At 34.5% G+C, this 24,771-nt stretch overlaps 1 protein-coding gene across 1 annotated transcript in view; it reads right to left on the reverse strand.

The window, feature by feature from the left end:
• The window catches only part of LOC140532284 (contactin-6-like), a 326,641-nt gene that overhangs the window by 108,304 nt on the left and 193,566 nt on the right, over positions 1-24,771 (reverse strand). The window contains exon 10 of the mRNA XM_072650698.1: positions 12,622-12,772. Within this exon, the coding sequence (XP_072506799.1) occupies positions 12,622-12,772 (151 nt within the window). The remainder of the gene's footprint in view (positions 1-12,621; positions 12,773-24,771) is intronic.

The raw sequence follows: 24,771 nt of genomic DNA on the forward strand, positions 1-24,771 counted from the left end.
AGGGCAGATTGGGGAAAGGAGTAATTGGAATGCATTGTCTTTTGGGGTGGGTGGAGGGAAGAGATGAGTAGAAAATTTGGAAGTGCAACTTGTGGAAGTGCATTTTAAGTGCATTTTAAAAACTAGAAATAAATTAATAAATTTAAATTTAAAATTTAAAAAATAGTAAGTAGGTTTCCATATTTACTTTTTCACAAGTAGTGTGAATTATATGACTACTAATCACTGTAAAAAGTTAATCCCTCCCTCACATCCTCCAAGAAGTTGTTCACAATTCTATTCCTCATTTTCCAGGAAAATGGCTCTGTTGTCCAACCTCTTTTACTATTTGCAGTCCCTCAAAATGCCACAAATAATCATGGTATCATTTTCAGAATGTGCTTTCAACACCATTTGATAGCTGATGTTTAAAATTTAGAACACATCAAACAAGTATCAATTCCCAATAATATATATTACATAATACCTCCAGAAAATATTACATAAAATTAAAAAGAATAGATCAAATAACAAAGTTTAAATCACTGTTTCATCAGGTACTTTATTTATTTTTATTAGTGTCTTGTTATATGTTAAGACAAATTTTAGCATTCATTTTTGGAAGTTTTTGAGTTCTAATTTTTTCTTTCTCCTCCTTCACCTCCCCTCTTCCAAAAGTGGTAGGAAATTTTATATAGGTTATATATGTGTTTTTAATGTAAAATACATTTCTACATTAGTCACAGTTAGGAAGGATAAAACAGATCAAAAGGAAAAACAAAACACAAGAAAATAGTAAAGTGGAGAAAAGTGTGCTTTGATCAACATGCAGACTTCATCATTCTTTTTTATCTCGATATGGATAGCATAGTCTTTTGTGAGTCCTTTGTAGTTGTGTTAGATCATTGTGCTGCTAAGAAGACCTGAGTCATTCATAGCTGATCATCAACCAATGTTTCTGATACTGTGTATAATATTTTCCTGGATCTGCTCAATTCACTTTGCATCAATTTGTACAACTTTTTCCTGTTTTTTTTTTTCTGAAATCTGTCTAATCATCATTTCTTATTGCACAATAATAATCCATTACTTTCATATACCACAACTTGTTCAGTCATTACCCAATTGATGGGCATCCCCTCAATTTCCATTATTTTGCCATCATGGAAGGGGCTGCATGTTAATGTTTTTGCACATGTAGGTCTTTTTCCCTTTTTATGATCTCTTTGTGATACGGAACTAGCAGTAGTATTGCTGGATTGAAGGGTATGCCTAGTTCAGTTGCCTTTTTGGGTACAGTTCCAAATTGTTCTCCAGAATGGCTGGATAATTTCAAAACTCCCAACAATATATCAGTATCCCAATTTTCCAACATCCTCTCATAAATTCCTCCTCTCTCTAACATATAGAGAATTGAGTTAAATTTATTAAAAAAGGAAGTCATTCTTCAACTGATACATGATCAAAGGATATGATCAGTTTTCAGTTGAAATAATCAAAGCTATTTATAGTCATAAAAAAACCAATACTTTCACTCACCCCTGATTGGAGAGATGAAAATTGAAACAATTCTGAAGTACTACCTCATACCTATTAGATTGACTAACAGGACAGAAAAGGTAAATGACAAATTTTGGAGATCTGGGAAAAATGAGACATTGATGAACTCTTGGTGGAGTTGTGAACTGATTCAATCATTCTGTAGAGCAATTTGAAACTGTGCCCAAAGGGCTACAAAACCATGCATACCCTTTGACCTAGCAATACCACCACTAGGTCTGTATCCCAAAAGAGATAGAAATTAAAAAAAAAAAAAGACCCTTATGTACAAAAATATTTATAGCAGCTCTTTTTTCTTTAAGGCAAAGAATTAGAAATTAAAAGGTGTGCATCAATTGAGGAATGACTGAACAAATTAGAACACGTGATTGTAGTATAAGAAATGATATGCAGGGGACTCTCAGACAAAACCTGGAAAAATTTACATTGACTGATGCAAAGTGATATGCAATGTATACAAAGTAAAAGTAATATTGTAAGATGATCAGCTGTGAATGACTCAGGTATTCTCAGCAATGCAATGATCCAAGACAGCTATGAAAGACTTATGATGAAAATTGTCATACATCCCCAGACAGAGAACTGATGGTGTCTGAAGACAGATTGAAGCACACTTTTTAAATTTCATTTTTCTTGAGTTTTCTTTTTGTCTATGTTTTCTTTCACAACAAAACTATTATGGAAATGTTTTGCATGACTACACATATAAAACCTATATCAAACTGCCTGTCTCCTCCATGACAAGAGATGGGAAGGAAAGAAGGGGAGAATTTGGAACTCACAATTTTAAAAATGAATGTCAAAATTTCTTTTCCATGTAACTGTGGAAAAATAAAATACCAAATAACAAAAGTAACACAAACAAAAAGTGAAGGTATTTGATCACATTGTTCTCACTAAAAAAAAAAAAAGAAATAAAACTAAACACAATTTTTCTACCAATATTAAGTCAATTATAATTCTTTACAATTATTTTGCAGGAGGATTGTATATATTAAACCTGGAAAAGATCTTAAAAAATAAATTAATCTTCCTGGGACTTTGGATATTATTATCTCCATCTTAAACATGTGAACTAATACCTAGAGAGGATGGAACTTTTCAAGGCCACACAATCAGTGAGTAATGCAGATTATATCATGTAATTCTCCTCCTTTCTAGTATTGTGCCATTCCCAGTAGACTACATTGGCTCAGTTATAAGAAACATTTTACTTTTCATGAGTAGCTTGATTTTACATTCAAGCTATTTAAGAGCCTCATTATAAAATGGCTGAAATTCATTCAAAAGACATATGACATAAAAAAGTTATGATAGAAAGATTTCCCAATTTGCAGTGAACCCATTCCCTTAATGTAACTACCTGGATCAGAGATCATCACTTCTTACCCAACAGTCTTCCTTTGGTCTTTGTCATCTCCCTCCAGTGCACCATGACCCTTTTCATTTATTTCTATCTATAGTGTTCAACCATTAGTTTGCTAGTTCATTGGACAAAGTGGAATGCCATTTGCCTTTCTCTGAATTTCCAGGATTTAGCATAGTCCCTGACATGTGGTATGGTTATTGACTGACTGACTTTAGGAAAATCACTTTGGCAGGTTTTGGAAGATGGATCAATGTGGAAGATTGAGTCATAAGAGAAAGAGAGCAATTATAATACTATTACAATATCCCAGTGTGAAGTGTTAAGGACCAGAACTAGGGTAATGGTTTTGTGAGTGGAGATAAGGGAAGGGATAGGAGAGATGGGGAGATAGAATTTGCAAATGTAGGCCTGAATGCAATTGGTATACACTCATCAGCAAAAAAAAAAAAAAAAAAAAAAAAAAAAAATGTCTGAAAACCTTGCTGTTGGTAATAAAAAAGGTATCTATCTATCTATTTATCTGTCTGTCTATCTATCTATCTATCTCTCAATAGCTGGCAAGATATATCACTTAAATAGTGATTAAACCATTGCATTGACGTAACATGAGTCAGAGGACTAGATTCAAATTCACTTCTGCCATGCAAAATCAACATACCTTTGGGTAAATCAACTAACCTGATTAGGTCTTATTTACCTCAAATATAAAATTCAAAGGCTGAAAGGATATCATCTGATACTTCTTTTGGCACTAGATCTGAAACTCTATTGAATTAAAAAAATCTTTAAATGTCTTTCAGATATATTATTTCTTATCCTCACAGAAGTCCTGCTATATAAGTACTATACATATTGTTATCATTTTGAGAATAAAGTGATTGAAGGCTTGGTGAATGGGGACTCCAAGAGAACTCTGTCTTTGAATTAGATATTTTGGAATTCACAATAGGACCAGTAATCTTTTCATAAAAATAAGCAGCCCCCATTATTACACAGTGATCCTAGCTTCCTTTTTGACTTTTCATAGGTAACTATTCATTGTAGTATTCATTTGCTACCAATTCTATATTCACTATGCATTCATAGCCTTATGAGATATTTGCCTAAAAATTAAAAGAAATAAACTAAAGAGAACAACAACAACAAAATTATTTTTCCCTTGATTCAGAGTCAAACTAAGACTTATTGGAAGGCTTTAGAATAAGAAGAAAAAAACATCAAGGGAGTTTATATTATCAAACATGATGCTCTGTGCACTGGGTCTGGTTTTATTGATTAGCTCTGCCTCTTGTAATAAAGTGACTCTAAAGTTTGACTCTAACAGAATATAAATGAATGCCCTTTCACTTTCATGACCCAGGAGTCTACAATACAGAGAATAAGCTATGTACATATTTAAGGAGACAGTAGACATGGTGAGCAGAGGAAGAAAAGAAAGCCAAAGAGAAAAAAAATTCCTAAAAAGACATAAAGTCTGCGTTCTAGTGAAATAGCAAGATTGTACCAATATAATATTAACATTAGGCAAGGTAATGTCTTCTAATAGTTTTTATTATAACAACTCATAGCATTGATTGAGTGATAATAATAATAGGTTAGAAATTAAAGCTAGATCATCTAGTCTCCAAATCCAGAGTGCTAGTAAGCCACTATTCTTTGCAAAAGATTTTTGAATTTGGAGAAAAGGGTGAGTTAAAATTAAAACTTATACTTTCTATGAATGATCTTGTCAAGATATTTGGTATTTCTGAGTCTCACTTTATTCAACTAAAAAGTGATGGGAGTTTTACAAGATTACTTGTAAGGATACTTTCAGTTCTGTATCTATAATTTCATTATTCTATTGTGAGGTGCTGCTCTTGTTTTATTTATACAATTTATTCAAAGAGAAAAAAAAATGTTTTGTGTGAGAAATAGAGAAAGCAACTCTAGGAGAAATATAAAAGAATCTGAGATAATCTGAGGGAAAAACAGTCCCTCAAATAAAATTGTTTTGAGAAGAGGCATAACATTCTGAGAGAACTGGAATGACAGCATGCCCCTCACAGGGAATAGTGCTGATTGCTGTTAGAAACGATCAAAGCACATTGTTTCCCATGCTAAATTGAATGTGACTTTTTCCAGGACTTTCTTGGGAATCTCTGAATCAAATAACTTTTCGACCACTATGGGAAATATGTGTGCATGTATGTATGTATATCTGACAGAAACTGGTAGGTTTTTTGTTTGTTTCAATCTAAAAGTAGGTTATTAAACACGGAAAACCCCTGCCTTGAAGGATCCAAAGTTAGCTAAGAAGACTCAGAGGAGTCAATGAGAGAAACTGCTTATAGAAAACAGCAGCTTATTAAGGTAAGAATCTAGTTGAAGGGAAATTCACTAACAGAAACCACAACTAAGAAGATGAAAATAGCTAAGCACTGCTGTGATCAGTTGAATGGAGGTAGACAGGTTCTGAAATGAATGCAAGGAGTTGATATGATTAGGAATATCTTGATTTTGAGGGCTGATTGGAGGGAGTATTAGTAAAAATAAAATTAAGGGCTGAGAGAGGAATATATTTCAGGTAGAAAGGAGAAATAGAATGAGATAAATTATCTCTCACATAAAAGAGGTAAGAAAAAGCTTTTTCAATGGAGGGGAAGAGGGGGAGGTGAGAGGGAAAGAGTGAACTTTACTCAAATCAGATTTAGCTTAAGGAGGGAATAACATACACAGGTCATTTTGGGATGAAAATCTATCTTACATTACAGGAAAGTATGAGGGAAGGGGATAAGCAGAGACTGGAGGATGATGGAAAAGAGGGCAAATAGGAAAATTTGGAACTCAAAATCTCATGGAAGTGAATGTTGAAAACTAAAAATCAATTAATTTAAAACAAAGAAAATTGAAACAGTACCACCAAGTAGTTGATCTGTGAATCAAGATGCCAGACATTTTAATGATTTTAAAACCTCCAGTCCAGAATATGAGTTTCTTCAAACACACTGATTTTCCTACTCCAGTGACTCATTCTAAAATTTATCCAAGTTAAGCACCATTACTATTTCAATTTACTGAACAATATGTCCAAGATAATAAGTTCATTGATTATAGGGAAAAAATATAGTCTTTTGGATGAACTCTTAGGTCATAATTATTTCTTCTCCTACTTCTTATTTCATGAATGCTATGTTACAAACATTCTTACTTCTCAATTAGTAAATGTTTCATGTTTAAGAGGTAAGGATATAATTTTGACCGATTTTTGTAAATAAGAAGCAAAATAATTTGCACATAGGGCCTATAGTCTAGAATGTAGATATGTATTTTGAATAACAGAGTTGATACTAAGACTGAAGATGAGTTGTGCAGCAAGGCAATTTCTTTGTAGAGTCACCCCAAACTTCCATTGGGGGTTCTCTGATGGGGATAGTTGGTGACACAGCACTTCCAGTTGAGAAAGTAAAGGAGGTAGAGATGATATTGACATGGAAGGAAGAGAGGAGTCAGAAAAAAAAGAGAAATGGAGAGTAAGGAGTCAGAAAGAGAAAGAGAAATGAGGAGAGAGAGAGAGAGAGAGAGAGAGACAGAGACAGAGAGACAGAGAGACAGAGAGACAGAGAGACAGAGAGAGACAGAGAGAGAGACAGAGAGAGAGAGAGAGACAGACAGACAGACAGAAAGAGACAGAGACAGAGACAGAGAGAAGGATAGCACCAGGTAAATTAATTGGGCTGCATTGTGAACCTAAGAACAGTATCTGTCATTGCCATTATATGTTATATTTTAGTCAAACACTTTATATATATATATATATATATATATGTTATGATTCTGGTTGTTATCCTTCGTCTTCAAAGAGGACCAATGCTATGGTAATAATATTTGATATTTAAAGCTTGTAAAACATTTTACAAATAGCATCATTTCAGTTCTCACAAAAATTACTTGAGATAAGTATGACTATTAACTCATTTGGCATATTAGAATACTGAGGCTCAAAATGTTTAACTGACTATCCTGGGATTACTTAAATTCTGTGATGGGATTATAACTGAAATCTACTCAAAATTAACCAACTAACCCCTGAATCCTTTATTTAATCATCATCATAACCTTTTGAGATAAATTCTTCATTTTCACTTTTGCAAATGAGGAATCTGAGGTTCAGAAAAGTTGAATGACCTGCCCACAGTGATATTACTAGTAATAATTAGAGCCAAGATTTGAACATAGATCTTTTCTGACTATGGCTAGCAGTATTTCCTTTGATAAATCTTGATGGAGTTGAATAAATCCCTACCTCTAATAACACATGAATTGAAGAACAAAGGAGATTTCTTAGGTAATTTAAAGAAATACACTCTTTTATACTTAATTGCAAGAATTTCATGTAAGTAGAAGGGAAGCAGAGACATAGTTATTTTCTATGTTGATGTTTTGTTCATTTAATTTAGGGAATATTATAACAAAGGTGATTTTATCCTCTTCCCCTGCCAGTCTTTGACCTGAAGAAAACCCTTTTTCCTACGCCTTTGAACTAATCTTTCACACTTCATCTGAGGGATGGAGGACTGTTACCTAGTTTGAGAAAAATGCAATATTTCAAGATGGTTTATGGGAAACATGTTTGCCATAGAATCATAAAAAGTGCATCAATAAAGATAAATGAATAAACTTCACTCAGACTAACTCAAAAGATCTTACTTTATGTCCATATCTAAGGGTTGAAAAGTTAATTCTAATGTCCCTTAAAACTTCCAGGGATTGGTCTTTAAGAGGAGCAGATCAGACAATTGAAGATATTTATTCACCTAATCAAGGGTCTTGAACAAAATATAATCCCAGGGTATTCTAGGTGATTGAGTTTTATTCAAGAAAAGTGCCAAGGTCTAAAATAAAATAACTAGCCATTTAAAAAAAAAAGATTTTCTCAGATATCCCAGTGTTCTGAAGAGTCTCAGGTACATTTCAGGAACTGTCAATATAATGTAACTGTATGATTGTCTCTTCCAGAATTTCAATATATTTTGAGAAGCAGCAAGATACACTGGAAAGGACATTGCATTTAGAGTTCAGATCTCAGATTCACTATTTATTACATGGTTTTCCTTAGGTAAGTCACTTTAACTTTATGAAGCTCAGTTCCCTCATCTGTAAAATAAAATTCAACAAAATCAATTTTTCTTGGCAATCTGGTTTGAATGGAGTTCTGAAACATCTTTCATGTGAAGATATATCTGCTAGAGTCATATATGAACATTGGCAAAATGGAAAATGATTAGAACAGCTTCTGACCATAGACTGAGCTGACTTGTTACGGTTTTAGTGATATAGACATGTCTAACTTCCCCTATCATCCTTCCATCCAATTTATGTATTCTTGGTGAAGTCACCACCTTGAGTTCTGGTCTTAATAGCTCACTGGGGACATATAACATATTTATCTATTACTACAATATAATATAATTTAATGTTCTTGAGTTGTTTCAGTTGTATTGAATTCTCTGTGACCCCTTTTGAGGTTTTCTTGGCAAAGATATTGGTGTGATTTGCCATTTCCTTCTCCAGCTCATTTTTACAGATGAGAAAATGAGGCACAAAAGATTGTGACTTACCCAGTGTCACACAATTGTAAGCTAGTAAAACTGAGGTCACATTTGAAATCAAGTCCTCCCAACTCCAGGGCCAGTACTCTGTCCACTGTGCCACCAAACTGTCCAATTATTACAATAGGAAATATCAATAAATACTATTATATTGATGTAAATATGATATATACTCTACTTTGAACACCAGCATTGCCACTTTCAAATCACCTATTAAATGAATTTAGTTATTTAATGCTATAAGACCATTGAATTAATACTGAGATTTTATAGGTAACAGTAGTTGTAAGCAGCGACAGCTAGGTGGTACAGTAGAAAAGTGCTAAGCCTGGAGTCAAGAACACTCATCTTTCTGAATTCAAATCTAGCCTCAGACACTTATTAGTTATGTGACCCTGGACAAGTCACTTGATTCTATTTGTCTCAGTTTCCTCATTTGTAAAATGAACTGGAGATGGAAATGACAAACCACTTATATATCTTTGTAAAGAAAACTCCACATGGGGTCATAAAGAGTTAGATATGACTGAAAAATGACTAAAAAAATTCATAAGCATGGAATTTGCAGAACTTCCTCAGACTGTTCTGGTGTATAGGCATAGAAAAACATTTCATACTCACAAATACTCATACACATATGTTTGTATATGAGTATAAACATGTACTGTATAAATATATGTATGTAGACATGTGTACATATAGATACCTTTGTTATCTGTCTACCATCTTAATATCTATCTACAATCAAGCCTCATCATTTGTATAAATGTGTTTATGTGATTTTATTGGTAACTTCATTTTCACTTTCCCTTTGACAACTGTGAACATTCATGGCTATGAGTAGTAGAGAACAAGTAAAAAGTGCCCCTCACCCTCATGGGACCAAGTGAATGTTTTGTGTCACCTCACTGCCCCTGTATCTGAACATGCAGGTTCATGTAGTGAAGCAGCTTAGAGGAATAAGGCTTTTCCCACCCTGCCAGAAAGGTAGGGCTGAGCCTCCAGGGGCTAGAGTTCTGACCTTGGCCCCTGAAAACCTGGGATTCACCCAGAGGGTGTACTTTTCACTCAGGAACAGTTCAACCACCAAGCTAAAAGAACAACACTAGTAGATATTGCCACTGGCCCGCCGAAGGGATCTTTTGACCTTGTTGCCCCTGCCCCTCTCCATTCATTCTAGCCTTGCTTTTTCTCCTCACATTTTATGGATTGATTCATGGTTGCTGTATTAGGAATAGTGCATATTTTCAGAATTAACATCATAAAGAATTATATGCAGAAAAAAATTTATTTTCAGCTATCTCTAGTGAAAAATTACAGTGTTTGGTTTTGTGGGAACTTAGCCACTGGTTGCCAGAGGTTTAAAAATGCATCAATATTCATGTTTTATTGTTTTTTGTTTTTTGTTTTTTACTTTTCTGCTGTTTCTAGGCATATTGCTTCCACAAAAGTTGAGGACTGACTCTGCATGTGTTTATAGACACACATACACACATACATACCCATATTGATGTATATTTCTATCTATGTGTATTTTTATGTGTAGAAATTATTCCTAGGCATAAACACATTTACACATATATAAATATACATATACCCCTGTAAATACACATGTAAACACATGTATTTTTATAAGATTAGCCAGTCTCAAAACGTGGAGCCATGAAGCAAAGACGAAAAAGGGTATCACCTTTACAAGTAAGTTTTTTTTTAATCAGCAGACATATGTGTGCATGTATGTGTGATGGGAACATACATTGTTCTTGTTGGATTTAGAATACCTAAAGTTGAGATAGGCTTTCATAGAATGTTCTCCCATTTTGGGAGGGTATTCTTCACTGACTTTAGAGTTTTCTTTACTAGAAGCTCAGTCTTAAATGCAATAGATTTCAAATTTTCAGGTCACAGTTTTGGAAATCTCTAAAAACATAATATGTCTGAGTCTCTTCAGAACATTGTAATTTGCTTCTTTGCAGCCAATTAGCCAACTTGTTATATCCTTAAACAAAATAGATTGCCTTCTGTTCAGAGTTATAAGCAGTATTTCTAATAATCTAGTCATAGAATAAAGTCCAGAATCTCAGGTTCCTCCAAGATCTCAGAGACTACTTTGTGTAGTCTACACATGGATAACAGACCAGACAAGTATCCTTAGAGATTATCTTGAAGGCCTATAGTGAAGTGGGTGCTATACAGCTCGGTTGGTGTCACTTCTCCCTTGCCAGATAGTCCATCCACCTTAGAATGACTCTAAATCCTATAAAGCATGTTCTGTCATCAAACTTAACTCTGTCCCTTTGTAGTTTTCACCCACTGCTCTTCAGTCTGTCCTCTTGGTACAATCTGAACAAAATGAATCTCTTCTTCTACATCATGGCTACACTTTAAATATTTGAGGGCAGATATTCTTCTCAACCCCAATACATATTCTCTAGTATAATAATAACAAGAACAAAGATCTGTTTTAAAAGACAAAGAAGACAAAAATAATTGACATTGATGTAGCCTGTCAGAATGTGCAAAGTACTTTCATTAATTTTCTCATTTGTATCTTAAAACAATCTTTTATGATACTAAGCTGTTATTATCCTTTTTAATGATTAGGAAACAAAAACACAAGTTACTTAAGAAAGGCCCAATCCCTAGTAACTGTCAGAGATAAGTTAGCCCTAATGTCCATTATTGAGAGGCTAAATTCAAATTCCACATTCAAAATATGGAATTTCTTCATTTTAACAGCTGTTTCTCTTTTCTGTGAGACAGTCTTTTAAGCACTCATACAGCTAGCATGTTCCTTCCTCCAAATCATCTCTTTTTCAGGCTAAATATTCCCAATTTATTCAAGTGATCTTCAAATGGAATGAACTCAAGGTCATTCACCATTCTGGTTGCCCTTCTGTGAATACTTCATCTCATCAGTGTGCTTTCTAAAATGGAGCTGTCACAATATTTTAGATGCAGAACAGAACAGAACTATCAATTTCTTAATCCTGTATTTTATGTCTTTAAGAAGGCGGCATAAAATTGCACTAGTTTTCTTGGGATATCATAGCACTGTTACCCATATGGAGCTTGTAATATACTAAAACTTCTGGATATTGTTTTCAGTTTAATTCTTCACTAGTCAAACCTCCTACATCTGGGATTCATGAATCCTCTTCCTTTAAGTCATTTATCCCTAATATATCCCATTCAATTAAATGTAGTCCAATGTTGTATCGTTAACTTCTATTCAGATACTGAATCCCCCTGACTTTGTGCCATCTATAAATTTGATAACAGGTCTCCTAATGTATGCCATCATCCATCCTTCATCATCACTCAATATGTCAGGCAAAATATCACAACATATAGATCTCCAGGGGAATCTTAGTGGAAAGCACCTTTCTTGTGAACATTGAGCCATTTAATGACTACCCTTCAGGAAAGTCCATTCCACCATTTCCATATCCTAAAACACTCAAGTTGAATTAGTCTGTTTCATGCTAAGATTTGCTTAATATCTTTTTTTTTTTACGTCAGACTTTTAGCAAAAGAAATGGGAACAGTGTACTATGTTTCCCAAATCTCATGGAGATAATATCCATATTCACTGAGGGACATTTTCTGTCCCTGTCACTATTGAAAGCAATTTTTTTTCATTCCATTCAGCTCTCTCTTCATGTTTTTGTTTTTTTTTCTTGCGATGAATACATTTTCTCATGGAGCGAGCACCTGTGTGACCATTTTAGGATCACAGCACCAGGTGTATATGCATGAGTGTCTCTCCCATGTATACTGTTCTCCTTCTTGATTTCTCAGCATGGCAATTTTAGAAAGCCCTTGAGCTGGAGAAAATTTCTTAAGAGATTTTGAAAAAAACAGCATGCTCATTTGCCAAAAGATTACAGTAAATTCTCTTTTTGATGCAGTGAATCTATAGACATAGGGTTTACTATTAATAGAAACCTTTAATTTTAATTATCATGTAAAATGTATTTTCCTCTTGTGATTGTGCTGTTGAAAGTGACGAATGGCAGTATAATGTCTAAATAATGTATAAAGACCTATCAAATTCTCTCAAGCTTCACGAAATTTCCTCATGAAAGAATATTTGAGGTAGAAAAACAAAGTCTGGGTTACCTTTCACTTTGTCTGATCATCGCTGGGCCTTTTCTCCAAGAAATCGCTGCTCTGGGGGCAGCCTCTGGTTTACATTCAATCATAACATCTCCACCAACTTGAACGACAGAGATCTTTTGCAGGGGGTTTTTGGAAAAATCAGGGGCTGAGGCTAAAAACAACAACCAATAAAGGTAAAATCACTAAGAAAGAAAGTCTTTGATTCTTCCATTGATTGCACATATATTTATTGGGTACCTATGCCCCCAAATGAAAATGTAGTCTTTTTTTTATTAATTTCTTTACCTGTGCACTTGTTATACATCACTATAGTAAAAGCTTTGTGAGAACACAGATTTTTTTTCATTTGTGTTTTTGTATCTCCTGGCCATAGCACCAGACCTGGTATACAACATCACTTAATAAACAATTATGAATTGTAAATTATGAATTATAAATTGAATTGTCACAACAAAGATATTGTGCTAGGAAATATGTTTTGGGAGAAGGGAATCAATTAAGGTAGAGAGGATGTCATTAACAAAACATGGTAAAGCCAAATATGTTTGATTCATGAGAAAACTTAAAAGTATGCTTGAGGCTAGACCATAAAGGTACTCAAAAGTCAGTCTAATAGAAATGACCTAGCAAGTGAATAACCAAATCACAGGTAGGTAAATAGGTGGTGGAGTGGATAGAGTGTGGTGGATAGAGTGTGGTGTCTAGAGTCAGGAAGACGTAAGTTAAAATCTGGCCTCAGATTGTGTGACTCTGAATGTATTATTTAACTTCTGTTGGCCTCACTTTCCTCAACTGTTAAATAACAGTTATTCTTAGTCTTCAATGAGAAATCATACAGCATGGCACATAAAAGTGTTGTATAAATGCCAGGTCTGTCCCACTTATTGCCAAATAATTCTGGGAGAAATAGACCGAAGGCAGATTTCATCACTGCAGGCAATACATTAAGTGAAAAGTTTCTCTACAAATTCAAATTAACAATTTATCTCTACCTTATACTCTAAGACCATTGCCTGGTTACAAAGACAAAGTGAATTACTCTGACCTATGCAGTATATGTTAGAAGCAAGATCACTGATTCTTTCTAGCTATCATAACAATGTGTTATCGAAATAACTATAATGTGTGTGTACCCTATCAATTGCAGAAGGAAGCATCTGTGTGCAGGTATAACCTAGTTCCTTAAGGAAGTTCCTTGAAATGTCTAGTGCAACTGTTCTAAAAGATGTTTTTTTTTCTTTCCTTTAAAAAATATTGTAAATTTAAATAAAAAATGAAAAAATGAAAAAAAATGCCCACGTATACAGCAGAACATGAGAAGATTCAATATAAAACAATGAATGTCCATTTAAAAAGCCTATATAATAAATACCACATATTATTTTCAAAACTGCCAAGCTTTTCTTTACTTCTTTGTCAGTTTTCTTTTGATCTCTGCTGTGCACTTTTGCTTTCTTTTTTCCCTTCCCTCTCTCTTCCCCTGCTAAGGAAGGCTACAATTGAGTGTGATATATAGGCATACACACAGATATTTATAAACATACACATATACATCCATACACACATATGTAAGGCTGTATTATGTTTATTTCTGCTTATTATCTGTTACGCTGAAGGTTGATAGTATCTTCCTTCTTAAGTCCAATTCTTTCCATGTTTTTTTTTTTTTAAATCAACCAGTTCATCATTTCCTACACCACAGTAATATTTCAATCCAATCATATCTTACCTGAGAGATTGTCTATGAAAGTTTTTCCCTCCAGTTTTTTGCATTCCTTCAAGTTTTGGCTGTGCAGGTTTTATTTATACAAGAAAAAATTAATTTAAAATAATCAAAACTTTCCTTTTTCACTTCAACAATGTGCTCACCTTATAATACAGTTTAGGGTCTGATACTACTGAATCTTCTTCCTTTACTTCTTCCTTCCCCCAATCCCTCATCCTCCTTTTTCTTTGAAGTTTCTGACCTTTTGTTTTTCCAAATGAATTTTCCTATTTTATCTATTTTACAAGGATTTTTTTTAATAATTTTATTGGGATGCATTAAATAAAGAGATTAATTTGGTAAAATTGCAATTTTTTAATATATTGGCTTTATCTCCCTATAAACAATAAATACTACTCATTTATGTAGATTAAACTTTGTTTTTATAAAAAGTGATTTATTTTTATGTTCATAGAGTTCCTGTGTCTGCATTGAAAAGTATACTCTTGGGCATTTTATATTGTCTAGTTTTCTTAAAGCGTCTAAATAATATTGAATAATACTGCTGACATAGTATGTTTTCCCAGTTTTTCTCTTTTGATTTAATCTATTGTGGCTTTCCCTTTACTTGAGATCTTGAGTAGTATCCCTCCTTTTTTCATAATAAATTATTTTTCCTCACTTTCAAGGATGTATTGCTGTGAAGTAATTGGTTATTAGCTATTCGGGAAACTTGGGTACAGGGAATTAAGGACAATGTGAATCCTCAACAGAATGAGGTATTTTTCATGATGTAACTGCCATAAACTTTGAGTTCCTCCTTCATGTTTATCAAGAAGCAGAAAATCAGTCACTCAGTAAGCATTTATTAAATATATTCAATGTGCCATGTACAATACTAAACACTGGGGATGCAAAGAAAGTTTAAACACACGCACACACACACACACACACACACACACACACACACACACACATAGCACAAACGTATTCCCTCCTTTCAAGGTGATCAGAATTTAATGGGGGAGAGAATCAGGATATTCTTGCATTACTTCCTAGATGGCATAATTAATTAATATTTCATGTAAAACATTCTTTACCTGATCAGTGTTTATCTTTAAATTATCCATTTATATTTTATTTATTAATAATATTTCCATAAACTGTGATGCTATAAATTTTTTAAAGTTCTAATAATGAAAATGCCATTTGACATGCTCTTCTACACAGTCTATCTCATTTTGTAATAGTAATTCATCAGTTTAGGCTTATACAGAGCTTTAATATTTATAGGGATTTGTTTACAACAATCCTGGAACAAAGTATTAAATATCAGTATGTCCACTTTGCAGATGAAGAAACTTTGAAAGGAAAAGTTATTTGCTGAGGGTTCTTACCTAATAAGTGTCAGTCTTGGAACATGATAGCAGTGGTTTAGACTCTGAGAACAAGGCTGTATCCATTACAGAACTTTTCCAGGATTCTGTGCACTGAGGTCACCATGGTTTAAAGAAAAAATTTGCCAAAAGAAAATCAGAAAATCTGCCTTCTATTCACTCTGCTCCTAACTGTGTGATCTTGAAGAACTTAGTCTCTAAAGTCCCATAGATGAAGCAAGTAGGTGACATAGTGGATAGTACAGTCTACCTGGAGGCAGGGAGACCCAGATTAAAGTCCTAATTCACATACTTCATGACTGGGTGACCTTGGGTAAGTCACATGACACAGTTTCTTCACCTGTAAAATGAGGATACTAATAGAACCTACCTACCAGGGTTGTTCTAGGACTCCTAGGTGGTACAGTGTATAGAGTCCTGGAATCTGAGTCAGAAAGATCTGAATTCAAATCTAGCCTCATACACTTACTATCTGTGTGACCCTGGTCAATCACTTAACTATATTTGCATCAGTTTCCTCATCTGTAAAATGACCTGGAGAAGGAAATATCAAAGCATTCCATTGTCTTTACTAAGAAAACTCCAAATGGGATCAGAAAGTCTAATATGAATGAACAACAACAAACAAACCAGGGTTCTTAAAAGAATAAAATGAATCTACATTTACAAATTTACAAAATTTACAAAAATGAAATTTACAAAATGCTATGGAAATCTTACAGGATTATATAAATTCTAGTTTTGCTACTATACAGTCTGTCTATGATCATATCATGCCTTCAGAGGAAGTGTCTAGGATTTTAAACGTGATGAAAATAACCCAAAGCGCAAAATGAATGAATGAAAAAAATGAAGATTTCTTTTCCCAAGAATATACTAATTATATGTCATTTCTTTAGCAAGAGCATGCACATACCCACCCATGCCTACAAATTCTTAATTTTCTTCCATTTCAAAGTCTCTTTTTTGTCCTTTGTGAATAATATATGCCAATTAATAATTATTTCTTTGCAAATATAGAGTTAGTATCAATATTCTGGTACAAATGGTGTAGATTAAGGTAGTGAAGGCACTCAGCATTGCACCTATAACACTGGGTAATGCCAAATTGGGAGGATTAGACATCAATTCCCCTAAGAGTAGTAACACATGGAAAGCTTTTCATACCATTCAAGGATAAAGCCAGAGAACTGAGATGATTAAATGCCATTTCTTCCCTTATGGTCTGACTTTCTATTCAGTTAGTAGTTCTATGCCTTTGTTAACCTCATATCAATTAATCCATAATTATTTATTAAGCAGCTACCATGTGTCAGACACCTTGCTAAACATAGGAGATACAAATGCAAAGAGTGAAACAACTCTTGCTCTCAAGGAATTTACCTTTTCAAAAGAAAGCTCTCAGGGAGGTATTGTATAGTACAACTATGTAGAAAGGGCATTATTTCTACAAGTAGGAACTGATTTAAACTTAGATAATTATATCTGTAAGATACCCTCATTAGTCCTTGTGCTCTTTTAAAAAAAGTATTTCCACACTACCTCAGTTCGATGATGGAAATATTCGTTAAATATTTAAAATTAAATTTATTTTTAACTTAAAAAATACAATTTAATTTAATTTAAATTTTTAAAAAAATAAAGGAAAAGTGGGTTAAAGAATTTACTTTCAGTGAACGGTATCTCAGCTCCTTCTGAGAAAATCCCCTTTAACAAATACCAGATTCACCAAGTCACTGTATATCAGAGTTAGCAGGGACCTTATAGATAAGAACATATAACAACAAAAATAGATAATATTAATATAATATCTGCTGTGTGTCAGGCACTGTTCTAAGTGCTTTATAAATATTATCTCATTAGAATCTCACAATGGCCATAGGTAAATGACAATATTATCCCCATTTTATAGATGAGGAAACTGAGACAAACAAAGGCTAAATAACTTGCATAAGGTCATATATGTAATAAATTAATGAGGCAAAATTTGAACTTAGACCTTCCTGACTCGACAGTGCTCTATTCCAATCTAATCACTAAATTGATCCTCCCTCACACCCCACTGATCATTCCTGGCTCCTTTCCTTTGTCTCAGTCTCCTTCTCATTTGTAAAGGTCTTGGATTAAACAATAACATATTAAGACTACTTTGTGAAATTTGGTTCATGTCCCATAATGCCAATGAGAAAAGTATTATTGTAAGGACACCCATTTTGTTTTGGAAGTTGCAAAGAGCCAAGATGGCCAAGACTCACCTGACCTCCCCCAAATTCCCCTCCAAAGGATTTTAAAATAATATCTCAAATGGAATTTTGGAGTAGCAGAAGCAATGAAAATTTCTTGAAATAATTCTACAGTCTGAGATAACTTAAAGGGTTGGAAGGAAAGGCCTATTTCCATGGAGCTCAGCGCAGTGCGAGCTGCAACCAAGCATGTCAGCAGCTAAACTTAAGGGTGATTGCATCAGTAGCAACAGAAGATTCAGGAGTTTTCATCCAACAAAGACTAATGAAGTCAGACAACCAATCAGAAGATCATGGGAAAGGCAGAACCCTAGTCTCAGGTCCAAGGAATAAAGGAGTACTGATGCTTGCAACCACAGTAGAGCAGGAGCCAAAATTTTAATTTCAGGATCATAAAGAGGAGAAATATTTTCAGTGAAAAGAAGCAGGTGCCCTGGTCACAGTTCCAGGATGGAGAAGAATGCTTGTGGTCACCTACAGGCCACTGCACAGGCCAGAGAACAATGACCAACTTCTCTTTAGATCATACTACTTTGGAAGAACCAAGAATTGACAGACCTTCAGAATTAGCTCCTTAAAAATACAGAAAAAACCTGAAGTTTGGGACACTTCCTATTACTTGAAGGGACCAAAGTCCATCTCTAATAAAGTTAAAAGAAAACAGAATATATTGGGAAAATGAACAAAAAAGCCATAATAATCTGACCTTAGAAAATTAGGGCAAGTAGATGTCACAGTGAATAAAGCACCAGTCCAGGAGTCAGGAGGACCTCTGTTCAAATCCAGCCTTAGACATTTACTAGCAATATGACAATGTACAAATAAATTAACCCTGTTTGCCTCCATTCTTCATTTGTAAAATAAGCTAGAGAAGGAAATGATAAACAGCTCCAGTAGCTTTGCCAAGACAACCTCAAATGGGTGCACAGAGAGTTAGACACAACTGAAATGACTCAATATCCAAATAATGTTATAGTGACAAAGAACAAGACACAAATTCAGAAGAAAAAAAAATGAAGTTAAAACAGGTTCACCCAATATTTGGAAGGAAAATGTGATTTCCTCACAGAACCAAAAAGATTTGTTTAGATGAGCTGTAAACAATAAAAAAAACCAAATAAGTAGATGAAAATTTTTAAAAGGAAATGAGAATGATACAAATTACAAAAAGTGAGTCAACAGCTTGGTAAAGAGGCATGAAAATAATGCAGCAAATAAAAACTTAAAAAGTAGGATTGGTCAAATGAAAACAAAGGTACAAAAGCTCACTGAAAAAAATATACAAAAATAGAATAGGGCAAGTGGAAGTTAATGATCCATGGATCATCAAGAAACAATGAGACAAAATTTTAAAAATAATGATAAAAATAGAAGAAAATGGGAAATGCATCATTAGGAAAAGCTGACCTGGAAAAATTTTTGAAAAGATATCATTTGGAAAGTATTGGACTACCTGAAAGTTATGTTGAGCAAAAGACCCTATACACCATGTTTCAAGAAGCAGAGTGCAGTCCAGCACAGGTGCAGAGTGGAGTGCAGCTGAGGAGAGGTGCACAGCAGAGCAGTCTAGCAGAGGTGTGGAGCAGAGTGCAGCCCAGGATGGGCTGCAGCCCAGAAAGGACAGGACTGGAGCTGGCTTTAAGGTGTCATGACACTGGCAACAGCTGTGGGTCCCAGATTCCTCAACTCACAAAGAGAGGCTCAAAGGTCAGTGAGAAAGCACTTTCACTTGGGTGAGAAGGTACTGCAGCAATGTAACCCTGGTCCCAGGCAGTGGCAGCTTCCATTGTTGGAGCCCTGGCCTAAAGTCCCTGGGGAAATTGAGCAGGTGATCTAGATATCAGCCCTCAGTGGAGACACTGGGCTGAGTAGGAGTGCTGGCTGGCATGGTGGTGTTAGAAGAGGCTTGAAAGAGAGAATCCTGCTCACAGACCATAGCACAGACCAGGAGAGGAATAAATTCCTTTCCCTTGATTGTGCCACCTTGGAGGAAATCAGCACTTACAGGTCCCCAGAGTACACCCTCCCCTGGACAAAGAACTCAAAAATCAAGTAACTGGCTTGGACAATGCCCAAAGAAAAGGAAAAAGAATGAGACAATATTAGGTTAATTTCTTGGTGAGCAGGTATTTTCTTCCATACTTTCAGATAAGGAGGAACAATTTAGGTTCAGAGGAAGACATAAAAGTCAAGACTTCTGCATGCAAAACCTCCAAAACAAACATACAATGGTCTCAGGCCATAGAAAGGCTCAAAATGATTTTGAAAATCAAGTAATAGAGGTGGGGAAAAATTGGGAAGAGAAATGAGAGCAATGCAAAAATATCATGAAAAGCAAGTCAACAGCTTGCTAGAAGAGACCCAAAAAATGCTGAAGAAATTAACACCTTTAAAAATAGACTAAATCCAATAGCAAAAGAGGCCCAAAAAGGCAATAAGGAGAAGAATGCTTTAAAGAACAGAATTAGTCAAATGGAAAAAGAGGTTCACAAGGTCACTGAAGAACAGAGTTCTTTAAAAATTAGAATGGAGCAGATGGAAGCTAATGACTTTACTAGAAACCAAGAAATTACAAAACAAATTCCAAAGAATGAAAAAAATAGAAGACAATGTGAAATATCTCATTGAACAAACAACTGATCTGGAAAATATATCCAGGAGAGACAATTTGAAAATTGCAGGACTGTCTGAAAACCATGATAAAAAAAAACAACCTAGATATCATCTTTCATGAAATTATCAAGAAAACCTGCCCTGATATTCTGAAACCAGATGGTAAAATAAATATTGAAAGAATTCATTGATCACCTCCTGAAAGTGATCCAAAAAGAAAATCTCTTAGGAATATTGTAGCCAAATTCCAGAGTTCCCAGGTCAAAGAGAAAATGTTGCAAGCAGCCAGAAAGAAACAATTCAAGTATTGTGGAAATACAATAAGGATAACACAGGATCTGGCAACTTCTACATTAAGGGATGGAAGGGTTTAGAGTATGATATTCCAGAAGTCAAAGGATCTAGGATTAAAACCAAGAATCACCTACCCAGTAAAACTTAGTATAATACTTAAAGGGAAAAAAATGGTCATTCAATGAAATAGAGGACTTTCAAGCATTCTTGATGAAAAGACCAGAGCTGAATAGAAAATTTGACTTGCAAACACAAAGGTCAAGAGAAGCATGAAAGGTGAACAGTAAAGAGAAATCATAAGGGACTTACTAAAGCTAGACTGTTTACATTCCTACATAGAAAGATAATATTTGTAAAACTTGAAACTTTTCTCAGTATTTGAGGAGTTGGGGGGATTATACATATACACACATATCTATGTATCTATCTAGATATAGATGCATAGATATAAATATAGACAGAGGGCACAGGGTGAGTTTAATAGGAAGGGATATTATCTAAATAAATAAAATTAAGGGGTGAGAGAAGAATATGTTGGGAGGAGAAAGGGAGAAATGGAATAAGGCAAAGTATCTCTCACAAAAAAGGCAAGAAAAAGCTTTTTTCAATGGAGGAGAAAAGGGCAAGGTGAGAGGGGAAAAAGTGAAGCTTACTCTCATCACATTTGGTTTAAGGAGGGAATAACATGCACATACGATTTTGTATGAAAATCTATCTTACACTACAAGAAAGTAGGGAAGAATGGGATAAGTAGGGTGTGGGGGGATGATAGAACGGAGGACAAATGAGAGGAGTGGGTAATTAGAAGTAAACACCTTTTGGAAGGGATAAGGTTAAAAGAGAGAATTGAATAAATGGGGGGCAGAATAGGATGGAGGGAAATATACGTACTCTTTCACAACATAAATATTATGAAAGTCTTTAGCAAAACTACATATATATAGCCTATATTTAAGTGCATGCCTTCTCATTGGGGATGGGTGGGGAGAGAGGAAGGGAGAGAAGTTGGGATTCAAAATTTTAGGAATGAATTTTGAGAATTGTTTTTGCATGTAACTAGGAAATAAGAAATACAGGTAATGGGGCATAAAAATCTATCTGGCCTACAAGAAAAGAGAGAAGAGGAGAATAGGGAAGGGAGGGGTGTGATAGAAAGGAGGGTAGATTGGGGGATGGGGCAATCGGAATACATGCCATTTTGGGGTAGGGGAGGGGAGAGATAGGGAAAAAGTTAGAAACTCAAAATTTTGCTGGAAATGAATGTTGAAGACTAAAAATAAATAAATAAATTAGGGAAAAATGAAATTATAATTGTAGAATAAAAATTAAAAGAATTTATCAGTCATCTCATTAAAAATCCCCAAATGAGAACTCACAGGAATTTTACAACCAAATTTCAGAGACCAAGAAAAATTAGAAATCAATGCAAACAGACAGGAAAAAAATTTAAAAAGAGCAAAACAATCCAAATATGGAACCACAGTCAGAAAAACATAAGAATTAGAGGGTTCTAAATTAAATAATCAGAGTGCTTGGAATGTGATATTCCAGAAGGCAAAGGAGCTACGATTATAGTCAGGAATAAACTATCCTGCAAAACTGAGCACACTGATTTTGGGGGAAATGGATATTTAACGAAACAAGATTTTCAGGCAATTCTGATGAACAGACCAGAGCTGAATAGAAAATATGATTTGAAATACAGGATTCAAGAGAGCTGTAAAAAGATAAACATGCAAGAGGAGTCATAAGAGATGCAATAAAGTTAAAGTTAAAGAAGATAAATGCAAAGTCTAAGAATTTTGTCATTATTTGGACAATTAGAAGGATTCTGCAATGAAAGAGGGCAGGAAAGTTAGTTGATTATGTTGAGACAATTTCAAAAATAAGAAAACTATGGGGTGACAAAGGGATACACTGAAAAGGCACAGGTAGAATGAGGTAAATTGTTTCACATGAAAAGATGTTAAAAATGAATAGCTTTTACAGTGAAGAGGAGGATGACAGGTTGTGGGTAAGACTTGACCTTCACTGCCATCAGAATTAGTTCAAAGAACAAGTAACATACACACTCAGTTGTGTTCGGAAAGGCATCTTGCTTTACAGGGAAATAGGAGGGGAGGAGAATAAAATGTGGACAGGGGTAGATTTAGGGAGTCAGTAGTCAGAACCAAAAAAAAAAAAAAACTTTTGAAGGAGAATAGGACAAAAGGAGAGGGAAGGATAAATAGGGAGAAAACGGGATGAAAGAAAACACAGTTAGTAATCATAATGGTGAATATTAATGGGGTGAACTTACCCATGAAAGGGAAGTGGATAGTATAGTGGATGAAAAAAAAGAGAGAATCTGACAATATTTATTTATTTTTTTTTTGGTTTATTTCTACAGGAAACACACTTGAATCAGACAGACACACAAAATAAAGGTAAGGGCCTGGAGCAGCATCTATTTAGCTTCAGCAGAAATAAAAATAAAAGAAAACAAATCAAAACAGAGGTAGCAAACTTGATCTCAGAAAAAGCAAACACAAAAACAGGAGAAAGGAACTCCTTAAAGAAACAATTGAACAAATGGAAAAGGAGATGCAAAAGTTAAATGAAGAAAACAATCTATAAAAATTAGAATTGGGCAGGGAGAAGCTAATGACTCCATGAGATATCAAGACTCAGTCAAATAGAATTTAAAGAATGAATAAATAGGAGAAAATGTATAATATCTCATTGGAAAAACAACTGACCTGGAAAATAGATCCAAGAGAGAACAATCTAAGAATTATTGGCTCAACAGAAAGCTATGATGAAACAAAGAGCGTGGAAAACATCTTCCATAAAATCATCAAGGAAAACTGCCCAGAGATCCTAGATCTAGAGAGCAAAATAGCCATTGAAAGAATCTACCATTCAACTCCTGAGAGGAATTCCAAGCTGAAAACACCAAGGAAGATCATTACTAATTTCCAGAAAAATCAAGCGAAAAAGAAAATATTGCAGGGAGAGAGAAAAAAAAATGACTCAAATACTGAGGAACTGCAGTCAGGATCACACAGGACCTTGAAGCTTCTGCATAAAAAGATTGAAAGGATTGGAATACGATATTCTGTAGGGCAAAGTAGCTCATACTAGAAACAAGGATCAATTATTTGTCAAAACTGAGCATAATATTTCAGGAAAGGAGATAGACATTCAATGAAATAAAGGATTTCCAGACTTTGCTGATGAAAATAACAGAGTTCAATAAAATTTTGATAATCCAACACATGTCAAGAGAGGCATAAAAAGGTAAACTGGGGAAAAAAACTTGATATTCAGAATGGGTAAACTGTTTACAGCCCTAGAAAGAATGATGATACTTATTAATCCTGAGAATTGTATACTTATGATGATATATAAAAGGGATATACATAGATAGAGAGAGTGGGTATAAAGTAAATGATGTGATAATAAAAATGTGATTTAAGAGTGTGAAGGGACTGTAACAAGAGATGTGAAAAGGAGGCAGAAAAAGTCAAATTACATCACAGGAAGAGGCACAAAAACATATTAGAATAGAGGGAAAGAGGAGAGGGAGATGAATATCATTTTAGATTTACTTTCATCTGATTTGGTTCAAAGAGGGAACAACATACACAGATTAAGTATAGAAATCTAACTATCTCTATAGGCAGTAGATGGGGAAAGAGGAAATAAAAGGGAGGGGAGGCTAAAAGAGAGGGCAAAAGCAGTAAGGGAAAAGGGGAGTGAAAGGGAGGGGGGCTGCAAGAAGGGAGTGAAGACTGAGGGAAGCAGTGGTCAAAAATTAAAGCTCTCTTGTGCAGGAGAAGAGAAAAAGGAGAACTAAAAACATGAACAGGAAGAAAGAGGATGGAGGGAAAGACAGAGATAGTAATCATAACTGTGA

Source organism: Notamacropus eugenii, chromosome 3 (genome assembly GCF_028372415.1).
Source record: "Notamacropus eugenii isolate mMacEug1 chromosome 3, mMacEug1.pri_v2, whole genome shotgun sequence".
In the NCBI taxonomy this organism is placed as follows: Eukaryota; Metazoa; Chordata; class Mammalia; order Diprotodontia; family Macropodidae; genus Notamacropus; species Notamacropus eugenii.